We start from the raw sequence: 18,631 nt of genomic DNA on the forward strand, positions 1-18,631 counted from the left end.
CAGCCTCGCCTTTCAATCTCCAGTGGAGCTCCCAGGTTCTCAAGGAGGGTTGGGAAGAGTCCCTCAGATCTTGGAATCTAGTGAGCCCCTGGGCTCCTCTGCAGGAGCTGGGGAATCTGTGAAGGCCACGCAGGACTTGAGGTTGGGAAGATGCTGAGCTATAGCTCAGTGCTGGGGGAAAAAATCTCCGGACTAAGGCTTTCCAGGTGCATGACTTTCCCCAAGTCTGCCTTCCCCTTCCCCTCTCTCTGACTGAAGAGCCCAGCAGCAACTAAGGGTACTTGGGTGCTAGCAGTTAAAGTGATTGTGCACAGTACTCTTCCTTTTCTCACTGAAGCCCAGCTGATGGCCAGAACCCTCCATCCTGTCATCATCGAAGGGCCACCTGCCCGGGCAGCCATGCACCACTCCGCCCTTGTGTGATCTGCCTGCATCCAGGGATGCTTGGTTCTCTCACGTGGAGCCCAGTGGACCCATAAGCTTAGGCGGATGGCTCCCGGAGAGCCCAGAGCCTGCCTAAATACAGCCCTTCCTTCCTTGGCTGGCGCCTGGACACAGCAGAACTTGGGAACCGGGTGGAGGGCAGGATTTATTTCAACAACTTTAGTGTGGACAGAAGGAGCAGTCCTTCTGTCCACACACCCCAAAGCCGGAGCAGGCACCAGAGCGCGCCAGAGCGAGGCACCAGAACGAGGAAGCTGGGATCTCAACCAAGTTCCCCCAGCCCACCCTTTCTAGCCTCTGTGCATCCCTCTGTATGGAGCTGCAGCTGGAGCTCGACCCGGTTTTGAATTCTTTGCAAGTTTCGTTTTAAATGGGATTTCAAAACGAGAAACTTCTAGACCCACCTGTTCTTGAGTTCAAATAGCAACACTGGGCTCCCTTCCTCTATCCCAAGTCTGCTGCTTGGCCTCCTGTGAAATCTTCCTAGCTTCTCTAGCCTTCGGTGAAAAGCAAGGCCTAAGGCACCGGATCCCTGGGCGCCTACAGTTCTGGCCGGCAGCCCAACATTTTCGAAGGAGGATGGGGAGCGCTTGTCCCCGAGCCAGAGGCTAAGGGACTCCTACATGGGCTGGGCAAGAACGAGACTCAGTAAATGGGGTTACAACCCGAGAAATCTCCATCCCGAGGCCCAGGGGCCTTCTACCCATCCTCGGTGGGACAGCCCTGGGCATCAGCCTGTCCTTTGAGGGGCGAGCATTCTTGGGCCAGATCTCTGGTGGAAGGACTGCGGCAAGATCTGTCCCTGTGTTTGAGCAGGCGAAAGATTTATTATTTCTGTTCAGAATCCCTCTAAAGAGCTGTATCCTCAATTTGTATTGAGGCTTTGGGTTGTAAGGGACCCAGTGTGCCTGAGAAGAAGTAACCCCAAGAAAGAGCACGAGGCCGAATCAGGGCACCTCGGAGCTTCGTTGCCTCCCAGCGGTCCCTGGCACCTGGCATTTGGCAGTTCACGGCTTGGGTGGGAGCAGGTGGGGAAGTGGCGGAAAGCTTGGAGAAGGGATGAAGAGTTCCCAGATCCCTAAGCAAACACTCCAGGGTGCTTGGCCCTGGATGGCCCAACTGCACTGCGGCGTTTCTCCAGGGGACCTCGGTTCTCTCTCTCTGAAGCCAAAGAAACCTACCCGAGAAGTAGGGGGAGCAGAGAGAAAAAGCTGGGCTGAAGAGCATATAGCAGCTCCCAGACGCCTAGTTCAAGGCCCAGAGTTACGCACCACGGGAGGGAAATTTTCTCTCTTAAACTAGCAATCTTCAGCTGCAGCCAAAGAAGTTTCTTGATTAGGTTTAACTGATTGGAAAATAATAATTGGGATAAACACCAGACGGGATGCTCAGAAGGCCCCTTAAAGAAAATGGGGATGGAGTGGGCTATAGACAATCCCCCTTATTTTTCTCCAGGGCAAAACCGGCAGGGCATCCCCAAATGGCCCAGAGGAGTTGTGTGTGAGTTGTATATGTCGCCATTTTCGAATCCTCCCCACTCACACGGATGAAACCGTAGGACTTACTTTAAATTTTATTTAAAATCTCAACACTCGATCATTTATTTCGTTTTTGCAACCAAACAAGTAATAAATATTATTTAGCACTTTTTTTTTTTTTTACAAAAATAAAACAGATGATACACTTTCTCCGAGGGGCCGCGCGATCAGAGTAGGGGTGTTACCGGGCGGATGCTCCGAAGCCCAGATGCAAATCGGGCAGCGCCAGGCGGTTGTGCAGACGCGGGAAACGCGTGGAGGAGTTTGCCGTTCGAATTAAAAAAACGGCAAAAAGAAACCGATACAGAGAGGAAGAACGGCTTAGACGCTGGTGGGGCTGGCCAGTCACGTGAGCAGACAGCTTAGCATCGCGCACTTACCTCGACACGGACATTTTATTTACACATCCAAGAAAGAAATTATTAAAGAGCTAACAGACCCCCCATCCCCAGAAAACCTCAAGCTATCTCCACAGCAACTTTCTTTCAGTTTTGTGAAGCACTTGGGTACCAAAATGACTGTCCCCCATCGGTAAGAAACCAGATCGCTTTTTGGGCTCAAGACCGATAGAAAGGAGGAAGGGCTAGTTTCTATTTTAAAATGATACCCTCCTCCAAAAAATAAAAATAATAAAAAACACCCGCACCCCCCATATCGGTAGTTTGGGGTTATTTTTTTTTTTACTCCACAAGAGGTTTCTATTCTGAGCGTCTATAAAACTTGCGCATACTGTTGAAAAGGGAACATTCACATATTTATTATAAAACCTCAACACCCCCTCCCCCCAAATCAACCGGAGAGGCGGGAAGAGCCAGCGTTCTTAAGACCAGGTGGGCTGCCCAGGTACGGAAATCGGCGCGGCCCGAGTGTTTCTGGTACCTGCGCCCACTTCTAAGGAGCTCGGCGCCCCCGCCCCGCGCCGGCGGCGACCCTCGAGAACCTGCTTCTGCAGCTCGGCCCCCCGGGTCCCCACGGGCCAAGAAAGTCCCGAAGGTGCCCGCCCCCCGGGGCTGCCCGGGCCGAGCCGGGAGTCCGGCCGGGCTGGCGGAAAACACTCCGCGTTTAGACGCTTTCCTCGAGGATGGGAAGGGCGCACCTGGCGGCGCCTTTTTTGTTTTTTTCCTTTTAATAACGAAGCGGAGTCTACCTGCGCAGTTTAAAGCCAGAGTGCTCCGCCAGGTCCCGGAGCGACCGCGCCCTCGCTCCTCGGGCTCCGTGCGCTCCGTCGGCCTCGGTCCCGGGGGAGGCTCGGGGTCCCCGTCGCCCCCGCCCCGGCCCCGGGCCCTCGCCGGTCCTGCACTCCCCGGGCCGGGGGCCCTGGCGCTCGCCACCGGGCGCCGGCTCGGGCGGCTCACTTGGCGTCCGAGGTGAGGCGCGGCAGGCTCGCGGCGCCCATGGCCGACACGTGGTGGTGCGGCGGCGGCACCTGGCACATGCTGCAGGGGCAGGGCATGCCGCCCCAGTGCTGGAAGCCGCCGCCGCCGCCGCCGCCGCCGCCCCCCGCCCCCAGCGGGGCCGCCGCGGCCGCCGCGGGGGACTTGAGCAGGCCGTGCGGGGGCCGGACGGCGCCCACCGACGCCAGCCCCGAGCCGGGCAGCGAGGCGCTGGACACGGCGGCGGCGGCGGCGGCCGCGGCGGCGGCGGCGGCGGCGGGCGGCAGGATGGGGTGGTGCACCGCGGGGTGGTGCGCGGCGGCGGGGTGCGCGGCGGCGGCGGGGAGCGGCGCCGAGTGCGCCAGGCCGCCGCAGGCCGGGGGGTGGAAGCCGGCGTGGTGGCCGCCGTAGACCTCGCTCACCAGGCGCTTCATCTCCTCCAGCGAGTTGGTGAGCATGAGGATGTAGTTGCGCGCCAGCAGCAGCGTGGCGATCTTGGAGAGCTTGCGCACCGACGGGCCGTGCGCGTACGGCATGACCTCGCGCAGCCCGTCCATGGCGATGTTGAGGTCGTGCATGCGCTTGCGCTCGCGGCTGTTGATCTTGAGGCGCAGCTGCTGCAGCTCGGGCTCGGTCATCTGCTTCTTGTCCTTCTTGGTGGACGAGGTGGCCGCCGACGACGTGGACGAGGAGGTGCTGGACGACGAGGACTTGAAGCCGCCGCCGCCCAGCTTGTCCGCCGGGTGCGCGCCCGCCGCGCCCACGGCCCCGCGCAGCTCGGGCGGGCAGTCGCTCGGCGTGGACGAGGACACGGTGCCCCCGGAGAAGCCGCCGCCGCCGCCGCCGCCGCCGCTGCCCTTGCTCCGGGCCGGCAGGAAGAGGTCATCGGGCTCTGGCGACGACGGGCGACTGGACACCAGGCTGGTGTCCGAGTCCATGGCCCCGGGAGAGAGTCGCGGCTTCCGGAGGGTCCTTCCGCCCAGGTCCTCGGAGCTTCCAGGAAAGGAGAGGAGAGGGGAGAGGAGAGGAGAGGGGAGACAGGGTCAGTACGCCCGGCGGAAGGGCCGCGCCCGCCAGCACCGCCGCGGCCCGGCACAGGTGGCCGCCCCTCTGCGGGCTTTGGCCTGGCTTCCAGAGGCACAGGTGCTCGTAACTAATCCCCCCCCCCGCGCCCCTCCGCCCCCATCCACAGGTTGTTTTCCTCCAGGAGCACTGGGCGACTCTCAGGGAAGGGCTAGAGGTGTTGTTCCTTAGGTTAGGAAAGGAAGAGCGGGGTCCCCGGGGCTGGTGTCCACGCGGGGCGGATGAGGGCTTTTCTTGGGGGAGTGTGGAGACCTACAGAAAGCAGGACTTATTCGTATCCTTAAACGCGTCCATCCTATCTCCAACGACACCGCTCAGCACACACACACACACACACACACACACACACACACACACTCGCACACACGTACACACGCGCGCGCTCACACCCGGCGCCGGCGAGGGACCCCGGTGCCAGGTGCTGGGTCTGGGGGGCCCCCGGGGCCGCCAGCTGACCGGGGTCGGGCGCGAGGAGCGGCGAGCGCTCGGACCAGTGGCTTTGGACTCACTCGGGAGATGCTGCGAACGGACCCGCAGGAGAGGCATCCGGGTCTCCCTCTCCGGGGCCCCCAGGACCTTCCGAGTTGGGGGCGTCGGTCCTCGGAGCTGGGCGCAGGCAGCTGGGGGCCGAGGGGCGGAGACACTTACTGGCAATGGGACGTGGGGCGCTCACTCCAAACAGCCGCAGTGGCGATCCTGGCTCCGCGCGCCGGGGCGCGTCGTCTATAATAAGCATCCGCACCTTTCGGGGATCTGCGGGTTTTTATAGCCGGGTGGCGGCGGCGGCGGCGGCGGCCACGGCCCAGGCAGGGGCGTGGACCGGGAACAATGTGCGTGTCCTGGAGGGGCGGCCGCGCCAATGAGCTGGGCGGACGGCAGGGGCTGGGAAGCTGACGTCATCCCGGCTCGATCCGCTCAATGAAACCCGCCGCGCCCGGCACACGCCTCCTCCCCGCGCACAGCCAATGAGCGCCGGCGGAGCAGGGCTGCTGGAGGAGCGACGGGAGGAGGGACCTGGGGAGGGGAGTGGGAGGCGAGGGGGAGGAGGAGCGGGAGGAGGGGGCCTTAAGTTAAGGGGATGGAGTGGGCCAAACGCGCAGGGAACCCGGGAAGATAGAAGCCCGTCAAATTTCTATAAAAACACGGTCAACACAGAGTCGGGCTGGGGGGCGGCGTGGCCCGGGGACTCTGCAAACTAACCAGATACCCAGTGCAGCTGGATCTTTCGGAGGACGTTAAGCGGATAACTCTGACGACCTAGAGCCCGGGCTGGAGTCTGCTCCTTAGATTTTCCTCGCGGGTTTCCCGCCGCTGGTTCCCCTCTCGCGGGGCTCATCAACACGCGAGCGCGCGTAAAGGTAAACCGCGCGCAAAGCCCCTACTTTTTTTCGAAGCTTCCTGCGCGCAGCCACCGCTGGATGCCGCAGCTCCGTCTGCGGGCGGTAGCGCCCCCAGGTGGGGGCCTGGCCTGGCGGAGCCCAGGGCTGCGACGAGCCGCGGTTTAAAAGAAATCACAACTCTTCCTAAAGTTGAGAATCGAGCAGGCGAAACGTCAAGATATTTCCTAAAATGAGCACTAACGGCGCAGAGGCGCGCCCAGAGTTCAAACCCGCACCTCCCGTTGAGTAAGCGGAGCCCCATGATAAACAGCGTCCTCAGGGAGGGTGTCCACGCTGGGGACAACACCAGTTGGTTTGCAGAGAGACGTCTCAGACCTGAGCAGTCTCCCCCCTCCCCGCCAGTGGACTAGGGAGAGATCGGACCGCTCGCAGCCGCCTGCAGACACATTTTGCCAATTGCAGCCTGACTCTCAAACAGGGGGACCCTTGACCAGGAGGTACTGAGTCCAATCTGGAGCAGCGCCCTAGGCAGTTCAGAGGCACCTACGCATTCCACCCATTTTACAGATGGGAAAACCTACAACCCGTCTGCCGCAAGCCTACAGATAAAAGGCTGCGACGCTTTGCAGTGCGCCCTGCCTCTAGAGAACGGCGGCGGCTGGCTGGGTGGTCCCCTAGGGGAGAGGCGCCTGCCCCTTCTTCCAAAACCATTCATTTTTCCACAGCTGAATTTCTCACACTCTTCCATTTCGAAAGCAGAAATTTGTGTCTGCAGATCTCAGATGCTAACGCGTGCGCGCACACGCACACTCATACCCCCCCCGTCCTCTCTCCCAGGGCCTATTAAAGATCCTTGGGTTACTTCCATTATTTTTGAACTTTTAATGGCGGTTTTTAAAACAAGTAAAGCCGGTAAGTAATTGATCTTCAGGCAGCAAAGTTAGAAAACACACAAACGCCCGCTCACTGCGCCCGGCTCCGCGGTAAGTCTCCGGTGGGCGCTGGGGAGCGGGGCGGGCCCCCGCCCCAGCCTCTGCCTTCTGGGGCATTATTCTCCAACCCGCGTGTTTCCCAGCTGGCTCTGCACCCATCCGTTAAATATGTTTTTAAAACACGAAGAACCGAAGCGTGCTGACACGCCGTCCAACGGTTCCCAGGGTGACCCACAACCGTTCAATTAGCGGAGTCTGTCACACAGGGCGCGGGCGCCGGGAGGGGCGGGCACCCGAGGTCCCTCCTTGGGCCTCCCGCCCCCGGCGAGGGCGTGCGTGGAGGTGTGGGCGGCGGGCTGGGGCGCGGGTCTGTGCCTGTGGGTCCGGTCTACACCCGGCCAGGCGGGGCTCCCTGCAGACCCCTCCTGCGCGGCTCCCGACGGGGGGCCCGTCTGGCCCCGGGAGGTGGGCGAAAGCGCGGCGTCCGGCACCCTTGACACGAGGGGTCTGCGGCTGGAGCTGGAGGCAGGGCCGAAAGTTGGGAGCTCGCCCCGGCACGGCGCGAGTCCGGAGTCTGGGAAGCAGAGTCCGAAGGCGGGACTGCGGCCCCGTCCCCTCCTGGACGCCCAGAAGGACGCCGGGGCCCCAGCTCTCCCCGGGCCGGGGCGCCCTGCGGTGCTCCCTCCGCAGTCCCGGGCCCCGGCTGGCCGCCTCCGCTCGGCTTCTGCCCTTCGCTAGAGCTGCTTTGGGGTGGGAGAAGTCCGCCTTAGTCCAGGGACACACACACGCACACACACACACACACACACACACACACCAGTTTTTAAAAAGCAACCTAAGCTGTGCACTAGGCACACAGCTTATTTTATTTTTTTCTACAGGGGATTCAACTTGGGGGCATTCTACCTCTGAGCTACACGCCCCCACCCTGCCCAGCCCTTTTTTAATTTTTGTTTTTGAAGCCAGTCTTGCTAAGTGTTTCACTGAATTATTGAGGCTAGCCTAAAACCTGTGCTCCTCCTGTCTCAGCCTCCCAAGTATTGGGATTACAGGTGAGAGCCACCACAAATGGCTGGCTTCATTTTATTTAATCTCTCATTGGCCCTAGAAGAAAGGATTACTCCCATTTTATGTTATTTTTTTATTTTTTTACAGTCCTGGGAATGGAACCCAGGGGCATTCTACCTCTGAGCTCCATCCCCAGTCCTATATTTTGTTCTTTATTTTGAAACAGGGTCTCGCTGAGTTGCAAAGGGCCTCGCTAAGTAGTAGCTGAGGCTATCCATGAACCGCGATCCTCCTGTCTCAGCCTCCCAAACGCTGGGATTACAATCGTGCGCCACCACGCCCGGCCTCCCATTTCACAGGTGGCCAATAAATGCCTAGAGAGCTGTGGGCATTTGCCCACAGTCAGGTGACCAGGGAGACTCCAGGAGGTTCTGGGGGCAGTGGAGGAGTGTGGGAACCAGAGACACAGAGATCTCCAGTTGTCCCTCTCCATCTGTTTCTTAAGTAGGTCTCTAGAGCCCATCGCTAGCCAGGAGCTATGATTGTGTCCACTGTGAGACCTGGGGGATAGCGAGCACTGGACACTCTCTTCTTGCCCTTTCTGCTAATACTCTTTGGCTCCTAGGGATTCTGGAGACCCTATCCTGTCCTGACTTAGATTTGCCTTCCAGCCAGTCCAGGTGGGAGAGAATTTCAGAGGAATGCCCAGAGCTCAGGGAGAGGAATTCCGTGTTAGAGAAGCTGAAAGGAAAACAAAAAACCCCAAACTAACATGCCCCCTCCAGTCTCTGGAGGGGCCATTCTTCCCTCTGCCCCTAATGACCAGGACATTGAAGCTAAGCCCTCCCCCTGACAAGTTCCAGGTGGGCCAATAGGATAGGTCCGAGGAGGGATGGGAACAAACTTCTGTTGAGGTTGGCTTACAATCACTATCTCATTAATCTTCCCACCAGCCTCCCGGTATTAAGAGAGATGCAAGTCGCTTTGCTTTCTCAGGTGAAGATCCTATGCAGGTGCTTGAGGTGGGGCGGGTTCAGTCACGGCTTGGCCCTGCACCTGCTTCTCCCCTCCATACCCAGGAGACAGGAGGCTGGCGCTGTTGAATTACTTGGCCAGTCTGCCTTTGCCCAGAGGCATCCACCTCCTGGGGGGGGGGGATTAATTCAGAGGCTGGGGAGTGGGGTGAAGAGAGGTCCTGGAGTAGCTAGAGAGAAGCGTCCCTGATCCTGTGAAGGCCTTCCATTTTGACTGATAAGGTGGCTAGGGCTACCACAGACACTCCTGGCCTGGTGCGTCTTACTATGAGGGCATGCTGGGGGGGGGGGACGTGGATATGGGGAAAAGCCTTTGATTTAGAGCCTTACCACTGTTCGTGTAATAAGTAACAATGGCCCCCCAGAGACCTCAAGTTCAAGGCCAAGCCCTGAAGGACTTGGCGCCCTCTGGGTGGTGTCTCCACAGGCTTCTTACTCCTTCCACTGAAGGTTCTGGGGCACCCAGGGGCTCTGCTCCATGCCCATCTTGGCCCACAGCCTCCGCTGTCCCTTCCCTCACGCCCTCTGCCCTCCTGTGACTTGTTTCAGTCTTTCCAGGTCAGTCTCTCCCCCACCCACCCAGCGCTCCTCTCCACCCTCCGCAGGGGGCTGCCACCCCCAAGCAGAAGGAGGCTCTGCACTCCTGGGCTCCAGGCCAGCACGTGTCCCAGAAGGGCTCAATAAATCAAAATAGGGATGGGTAGTAAGATAGTTCTTAATGACAGTGTTATCAGAATGCCCACATACCACAAAAGACTAGGGCGACAACATCAGGGTGTCCCCCCAAGCCCACCGCCCAACCAACCCAGTTTCAGAAATGCCCAAGGAGGCACCAGGCTGCCCAGTGGGGATGGGATGACAACACCTCCCCCTGTCCCATAAAGTGGGACCCTCGGCCCACTCCCAGACGGCCCCCAATACCTACCCACTGCCCATTACCCCAGGAAAGACCAGAGAGCGGCTCCTGGGCTCTCTCTCCCGGGCGGAGGGACCAGGCGCTCCCGGGTCTGTGGGGCTGGAGGTGGGCAGAGGCCACGGTAAAGGAGAAGCGGTGAGCCACAGGCCCTGCTGGACAGGCAGAGCTACCCCTGCCGGCGCCCTCGCCGGGCTGGGCTGCGACTCGCAGCTTCAGGGAACCCGCAGCCCGCGGGGACCCCCCCCCACCCCCGGCGCTGTCTTCCAGGCAGGAACCCCGACTTCGCGCGGGCAAATTGGGGCGCCGCGGCTGGCTGACCACTGCTGGGCGCCCCGAAGCCTGCAACTGCGGGTGGGAGCGGCCTGGGCGCCCAAAAAACGCCCTGGGCTGGGTCCTGGGTTTGGAAAAGGGTTCAGAAAAGACGGGAGGAAGCCGGGCGAGGTGGCGCAGGTTTGTAATCCCCGCACTTGGGAGGCTGAGACAGGAGGATCACACACACTTAGTGAGACCCTGTTTCAAAATAAAAGAATACAAAATAGGGCAGGGGGTGTAGATCAGAGGTCGAGTGCCCCTGGGTTCCATCCTCAGACCCACAAGAAAGAAGAGAGAGAGAGAGAGAGAGAGAGAGGAGAGAGAGAGGGAGGGAGGGAGGGAGGGAGGGAGGGAGGGAGGGAGGGAGGGAGAGAGAGAGAGAGAGAGAGAGAGAGAGAGAGAGAGAGAGAGAGAGAGAGAGAAGGAAGGAAGAAAGAATGGCCCTGCTCTGGGTTTGGGGGGCATCTTTGGCTATATGCACCTCCTCCCAAGGCCCTGGTGTCTCCAGTGCTAGACACAGACCCTTCCTCAGCCCACAAGGCCATCTCCTTGCATTTTGAACCTCTTATTCTGAATAGTCTTTGCCTGATGACCTACTAAATAAAATTAATGAATCATTTTAAAAAAGAGGAAACATACTTAGCAACTAAGCAAGGCCCTCAGCAACTTAGACTCCACTTCAAAATAAATTCCTAAAAAGGGCGGGGGTGTCACTCAGAGGTAGAATGAGGGTGTGAGGTTCAATCCCCCATAACATTCCCTCCAAAAAAAAAAAAAAAAAAAAAAACACTTTTTTTTCCGTATTTGGGATCGAACCCAAGGGCATTCTACTTCAAAGCTACACCCTCAGCCCCTTTTAAAATTCATTTTGAAACAAGGTCTCACAGAGTTGCAAAGGGCCTCCATAAGTAACCAAGGCTGTCCATGAACTGCGATCCTCATGTCTCCGCCTCCCAAATGCTGGGATTACAAGCGCGCACCACCACGCCCAGCTTAAAAAAAAAAAACAATTTTTAATGACACAGAAGGCAAAAGTCACTACTATTGTGCCCAGGCTGATGTCGCAGGAATTGAGAAAGAGAGCACCCACCAAACTTGGAAGATCGATTTATTTAAACGCGGAAAAAACAGACTAGCCAGACTAGGGAAGCAGTCCGACACGCTGTCCACAGCTGCGACCACGAGCTGAACTTACAAGGGTTTTTAGGGCAAAACCCACGCACAGGGTGGCTGAGGGCAGGGGGGAGGCTCATTGTTACTGTCTGACAAAATCGAGACATCTCTGGAGTGGGGCTAGTATTTGACTATAGGGTAAGCAGAATGTTGGTCTACATTTAAAATTATACCCTCTTCTGATGTTCCTTTAACCCCTGAAAATCTCCCAAGGAGCATTACTGTGCAAAATTTCTTTTAAAAGGCTGGTACAAAATGGGAAGCAAACAATTTTGGCTTCCTGGGCACAGTGGGGGAATTCCAGTAACTGTGGGGTCACAGCTGGGTCAAACATGGAGTCTCTCTTGTTACCAGGGCCTTCTACTACCCTCCCAGCATCCTCCAGCTCTCAAGCAGCCACTGTCACGAGGTCCACAAACCTCCTTCCAACTCTGCAGGCCTTGCAACTTGCTTTTCTTCATTTCTTGGCATTTCTTGGACATCTTTCCCACATCAATACAAGATCCACCCGACCCCTTTAAATGACGTAGACCTTTTGGGTCTTTCTGCTCTTTGCTTGGGTTCTGTCCAGCTGTGAAAAGCCAGTAACAGATGGAACCCTTGAAATTGCTTCCGTGGCGAGAGTGGAGGGGGACCCTGGGGTCAGGGGGCACCCCACGGTATCCGGGGCCTGTTCTCCTTTGCGGAGTCTTTCCCCCAAAGGTCAGGTGGGAAGAATTGGTTCCCACTCTGTACAAAGAAGAGCTGGGAAAGCCAAGTCCCTGGGCCTGGGCTGGCTAGAGGAAGGGTGTTCAGTGGGTGGTAGCGCGTTCCCTGGCTGGGACTGTGACCAAAGGCAATGCTTGAGTTCTGTGATTTTGGAAGACCATGAGAATTTTAGACATCCATTTCCCCTTTTCATTTCCTATTTCCAATAACAAACTCAATCATCTATTTCTGGGTTGATCACCTGTTTCTGGGCCTCTTTACTGAGGTGCCCCCCTGACCTATTTTTATATTTTATTTGGAAACAGGCTTTCACTAAGTTGCTCAGAGCCTCACTAAGTAGCTGAGGCTGGCTTCGAACCTGTGCATTCTTCCTGTCTCAGCCTCCCAAGCACGGGGATGCACGGGGATTACAAGCGTGTGCCACCATGCCCAGCTGGAATTTACTCTTCTTTAAGGCATAGTTTAAACCAGGGATGGTGCGCGCACGCGCACGCACACACACACCACATGCACATACACACCACATACACATACACACATACACCTGTAATCCCAATACTTGGGAGGCCGAGACAGGAGGATCTCAGGTTTGAGGCCAGCCTCAGCAACATAGTAATACCTTGTTTCAAAATAAAAACAAAGCTGGGTGTGGTGGTGCATGCTTGTAATCCCCACACTTGGGAGGCTGAGACAGGAGGATCGCGCAGGTGCAAAGCCAGCCTCGGCTGGTTTAAGAGACCCTGTTCCCAAACAAAAAATATAAAATAGGTCTGGGAGTGTAGCCCAGAGGTAGAAGGCCCCTGGTTTCCATCCCCAGTACCACAAAAAATAAAATAAAATAATAAATAAATAAAATAAAATTAAAATAAATAAATAAAAATGAAATTGGGTAGGGATATAGCTCAGAAGTAGAATGTCCCTGAGTGCAATCTTCAGTACCAAGAAAAAAAAACAAATTAAAAAAACTCCCAAACCCCTAAACAAACACACATGTTTTGACTAGATACTGTTTTACATATGCTTAAAATAAAGCTCAAATAGTAAAAAGAGTATTTGATTAAAAGTTAGTTTCCCTGGTACCATTGGCCTCCTTCCCCCAGGTCTCCAGAGGCAACTAGGGTTGCAGTTTCCTGTGTCCTTCAGGAATATCCTTTACATGCAAAAATATATGTTTAAAAAATTCCCCACCTTCCTCCTGCTTCTCCTCCTCCTGCTCCTCCTGCTCCTCCTGCTCCTCCTCCTCCTTCTCCTCCTCCTCCTGCTCCTCCTTCTTCTCCTCCTGCTCCTCCCTCTCCTCCTGCTCTTCCTCCTTCTCCTCCTCCTGCTCCTCCTGCTCCTCCTCCTTCTCCTCCTGCTCCTCCTCCTGGTCCTCCTGGTCCTCCTCCTCCTCCTCCTCCTCCTCCTCCTCCTCCTCCTCCTGTACCTCCTCCTGCTCCTCCTCCTCCTACTGCTCCTCCTCCTGCTCCTCCTCCTCCTACTGCTCCTCCTTCTTCTCCTCCTGCTCCTCCCTCTCCTCCTGCTCTTCCTCCTTCTCCTCCTCCTGCTCCTCCTGCTCCTCCTCCTTCTCCTCCTGCTCCTCCTCCTGGTCCTCCTGGTCCTCCTCCTCCTCCTCCTCCTCCTCCTCCTCCTGTACCTCCTCCTGCTCCTCCTCCTCCTACTGCTCCTCCTCCTGCTCCTCCTCCTCCTACTGCTCCTCCTCCTGCTCCTCCTCCCGCTCCTCCTGATCCTCCTCCACTACCTCCTTCTCTTGTACTGGGGATTGAACTCAGGGGCATTCTATATCTGAGCTACTACCCCAACCCTATTTTATTTGTTATTTTAGAATGAAGTTTTACTGAGTTAGTGCGAGTTGGCCTCAAACTTTCCCTCCTCGTGTCTGTTTCCCAAGTCCCTAGGATTGCAGGTGTGCCGCACGCGTCTGTCTGACTTGCCCTCTTCTTTTTCACACGAGTGTTAGCATCCTTTATATACTGTCTGTGCCTCGCTCTTTTCTCTTTCTGTGCACGTGTGCGCGCACACACACTCACACTCACACCAGCAGCAGCAACACCTGGAGCGTGTCTCACGTACTCACCAGAGTGGCCAGAGGTCCATCCAAATCCTCCACCCAACCAGAATGAAGACAGGCGCCCTCCCGGCCCTGGGGAAGCCTTTGGCTCCAGACGGCACTTTTCCTGCTTCTCTTGGTCACACAGAAGCTGGGACGCTCAGAGCCAGGTCACGGAGGCCAAGGGTGGCAAATACACTTCTAGAGCATCCCAGAACCGCACTTTTAGCTGCTGCCTGAGCTTGCGGGAATTCTTCCTTTTTTTGCCTTTTCCATTTTTTTCTTTTTAATTTTTTCTATTTTGTAATACAAAACAATAATACTTCTGATCTCCTATTTGTAAAGTAGTCAGAGATCTAGACAAACAGTATTGTTTTTGTTTTTTGGGGTACTGGGATTGAAGCCAGGGACGCTCTACCTTCACTCCCAGCCATATTTTCTTCTTATTTTAAAACAGAGTCTTGCTGGTTTGATGAGAGTCTCACTACTTGCTGAGGCTGTCCCAAACCTTTGATCCTCCTGTCTCAGCCTCCCAAGTGCTGGGATTATAGGTGTGCACCACCACGCCTGGCTAGACAAACACACTTGAAAGAATAGATATAAGACCACTAGGAAAAGCTTATTAGTGCTGGGCGTGGCGGCGCACGCTTGTCATCCCCGCGCTTGGGAGGCAGAGACAGGAGGATCGCGCAGGTTCAAAGCCAGCTGCGTGCCCTGGCTTAGGAGACCCTGTTTCCAAATAAAAATGTGAAAATAGGTCTGGGAGTATAGCCCGGAGGTAGAAGGGCTTCCAGGAACCCCAGTACCACCAAAATAAATAAATAAATAAATAAATAAATAAATAAATAAATAAGAAAAGCTTATTAGTTATTGCTATAGTTATTTTTATTTATTTGTTATTAGGTAACATCTTCATATAGTTCAGAATTCAAAAGCATATAACTAAAAGTTCTCACCCCTCTTCTTCCAGCCACACATTTTCTTTGGTGGAAACCAGTTCTTGTCTACTCTTCCAGAATTTTTTGTTCAAATACAAGCAAAAATAAATATATATGCCATATTCCCCTGTATGTGAATGGTGACATACTGTACACCTGCTCTCCATCGTCCTTTTTTCTTGTTATTATTTTGAAAATTACTTCTTAGCAGTGTATTAAAAGCTTCTCCCTAGCTGGGCACGATGGTGCACACTTGTAATCCCAGTGCTTGGGAGGCGGAGACAGGAGGATCGCAGGTGTGTGGCCAGCCTCAGCTACTTAATGAGGCCCTCTGCAACTTAATGAGACCCTGTTTCAAAATAAAGAATAAAAAAAATTATATATATATATATATATATATATATATATATATATATATATACATACACACACACACACACACACACACACACACACACACACACACACATATATATATATATATATATATATATATATATATATATATATGGCTTGGGGTGTAGCTCAGTGGTAGAATGCTCCTGGGTTCAATTCCCAGTAACACAAAAAATAAAATAAATAAAAGCTTCTCCCTGCTGGGTGTGGTTGCACACACTTGTAATCCCAGTACTTGGGAGGCTGAGACAGGAGATCGCAGGTTCAAAGCCAGCCTCAGCAACTTTGTGAGGCCTTCCTCAACTTAGTGAGACCCTGTTTCAAAATAAAAAATAAAATAGGGCTGGGGGTGTGGCTCAGAGGTAGAAGGCCCCTGGGTTCAATTCCCAGTAACACAATAAATAAGTAAATAAATGAATAAGTCAATGAACAAGAAAATTCCACCCTGATGTCCTGATGTGTTTAGTTAGTGCTCGGTCAAAAGACATTTAGATTATCCCAGCTTTTTTTTTTTTTTTTTTTTTACTATTACAGACTGCTGCAGTAAACTACCTTGCAAATTGCCACCGGCCCACGCGTCGCCTATCATAATGATAAATCCCTGGGGCTGGTCTTACTGGGTTACGGACTGCGCATTTGTAATTTCGATAGATGTTGCAAAATTGTCACTCAAGGGTTGTTGTCCCAATTTATGTTGCATAGGAGAGGCTGCCTAGCTGACAGCTAATTTAAATGCTCAACTTTTATTTACTTGAGTCCAGGGAAAATATGATTTCTAATTTGGATGTCGGAAAAGGTGACGGGACTGACTTCTGCGGCTCGACAGGACAGACTAATGAAATGTCATTTCCCCCTTTCCAAACACAGGCCTACAAGTTACAGTAGATTCCAACATCTGGTACTATCTCCAGTCCTTTCTGGTATTTACTCACTAGTCACGACTTTCCCAAGTAATTGCATTGAGCAGCCAAGTGTGGGAAGGAATTATATCTGTGAGGAATATTTAGGTTTTAAGCAAACAATTCAGCGGGTATTTATTGAATCCTTTCTTATGCTATGCACTGTCCTAGGTAACGGGTCTCACACATTATGTTGAAATAATTATTATTGTAATTACTAGTAAACTTTCTTTTGGCTGTTTCAACAGCTCTGTAAGGTGGTTAAAGGAGAACATATATATGTCATTAAGATCCCTATCCCCCAAGTCATAGCACAGAGTGGCCAATATGACGATTGTTCCTCCAAATCTGTCCCACCTTCTGCATAGGAATAAAACTTTTGGTTGAACACGTGACCATCCAGACTAAGGACTACATTTCCCAGCTTCCTCTGTGGCCAAGTCCTAGCCAGCAGGATGCACTTAGAGTGGTGTGGACAACCTGCAGAGGGAGCATGTCCTTCTCATTCCCTGCTCAACTTCTGGCTGGCTGGAGGCCCTACCTGATGGTCAAGGTCGCAAGACTGTGGGCCGCGTGTAAAAGAGCATGGAGGGAAAAGGAATCTGGTTCCTGACGCTGTGGGTGCTCTCCCTGCCAGGACCGAGTCTCTGATCTTTTACATGAACGAAAAAGACCTTTCTGCTTGGTTAACGCTGTGATGTGTTGGGTTTTCTGAGGTAGCTAAACCAAATCCTAAGCAAGAAAAGGAGCTTCCGAAGGCTGAGTAGAGCAGTTCGAGATGTCTGAAGGGGCATCTTTGCCTCCTGCAGGTGTCTCTGTTGTGTCAATTGAGCCTGAATTCTGCCTATTACCCAGGGCGGAATCTTCATAAGACTTGAAGTTCACATGATAGATACTAAAGGAACTAGAGAGTGGATTCTGGGGAACCAGCAACCCCTGGCATCCATTCTAGAATCATTATTTTTAATGCTAAGAGCTAAAATCTTTCTGTTGCCATTGATGCTTGACTTACTTAAAAATAATACCTTTGTCCGCTATGGCCAATTTCAGGGCAGCTACGAATACCCAGAAACACTAGGAGGAAGTTTCTGGGAAAGACTAGGTGATCATCTTCCTCACCTGCAACATAGGCACTGGGGTCTTGGGCACAGGGGTGGTGACTGAGGCCAACACACTTCAGGGCAGGACGATGGTGCAGGCAGAGCTTTGGGCAGACAGCCGAGGACACAAAGAGAGCAGCTTGGGTTTTTCCAGGAGCGAGTTCTCCCCAAAAGAAAAGGAGCCTACTAGGGGTACATAGAAGCTGCTGGAGGCTGGCCCTTGCCCCTTAGGTTGGAAAGTGCTGCTCCTGGGCCCCTTTTCTTCTGACAGCACATGCATGTCTACAGTGAGCTCTTTGGGGGCATCCTTGGCTAAGCAGCTAGCTGTGCCCAATGGACCAACACAGTCCACCAATCCATCCTGGGCTCCTTACTCTCATGCTGATCAGGCAGGACCTGTCACCTGAGCCAAGGGTGCAGGCCATGGATCCGAGTAGAAGCCAGCAGTGCCCTGATGGTATCAGGCTTCCTTCCAAGACTGTTTCCCAAGAATTAAGACGGTTATCTCTCTTACTGGGTTGAATAGTGGGATACACACACACACACACACACACACACACACACACACATCCCCAGGACTCATAAAGGTGCCTGTATTGGGGAAAACAGTCTTTGCAGGTGTAATTAAATCTTTTGGGATGAGATCATCCTGGATTATCCAGCTTGCTTTAGATCCAATGATGAGTGTCCTCCTAAGAGGAAAGGCAGAGGGAGACTGAGTGAGACAGAGGAGGAGAAGGCCATGGGGAGATGGAGGCAGGCACAGGAGTGATATAGTGACCTCCAAGGGCCTCGTGGGCCCACTAGAGCTTGGAAGGAAAAGTCAGGGAGAAAGCCCAGCTGACACCTCACTTTCAAATGTCTGGCCTCTGTGTGAGGGAATAAACTATGTGTTGTTTTAAACTACCAAGTTTGTAGTAATTTGTTACTACAGCCTGAGAAGTGCCTCTAAACTGAGACGCAGCCTCTGTGGAGAGGTAAACAGGGAGGCAGGCTCGGGGTGCTGGAGAGCTGGCTCTCCTTGGCCTCTTCAGTTCCTTCTCCTGCTCTCTGCCTCTGGTCTCCTCTGGCTGGGCTCAGTCTACCTGGCAGGAGGCAGAAAACAGGTATTTGTCTCCCTGGCTTCCTCCCTATGATTACCCTGGCACCAGCTACACCTTACAGCAGGCTGTCACTGTCCCACCTCAGGCAGCCTGCTCTTTATGACTCTCTCCTTGGGGTTCTGGTAACTTCTCTCTACCCTTTTGAGCTAAGAGTGGAGACGGCGCTGGTGTTTGTTGCTTCTGACTCCTGACGGCATGTGTTGGGCTCCCCTACACCCCGGCCCTGCTGTGGTGGCAGTCCTTCTGCAAGCCAACTCTCCTTCAAATATGCCAACTTGGGTGTGCTG

At 54.2% G+C, this 18,631-nt stretch overlaps 1 protein-coding gene across 1 annotated transcript; it reads right to left on the reverse strand.

Annotated features, from left to right (window-relative positions):
* Positions 1 to 3,333: 3,333 nt before the first annotated feature.
* Positions 3,334 to 4,329, reverse strand: OLIG2 (oligodendrocyte transcription factor 2; the record flags this gene model as incomplete). The annotated part of the gene is made up of 1 exon (XM_080695679.1): positions 3,334 to 4,329. The coding sequence occupies exon 1, from the start codon at positions 4,291 to 4,293 to the stop codon at positions 3,334 to 3,336; it is 960 nt and encodes a 319-aa protein (XP_080551805.1). The 5' UTR covers positions 4,294 to 4,329.
* Positions 4,330 to 18,631: the final 14,302 nt, after the last annotated feature.

This window comes from Muscardinus avellanarius, assembly GCF_963383645.1.
Source record: "Muscardinus avellanarius genome assembly, chromosome: 5".
NCBI lineage: Eukaryota > Metazoa > Chordata > Mammalia > Rodentia > Gliridae > Muscardinus > Muscardinus avellanarius.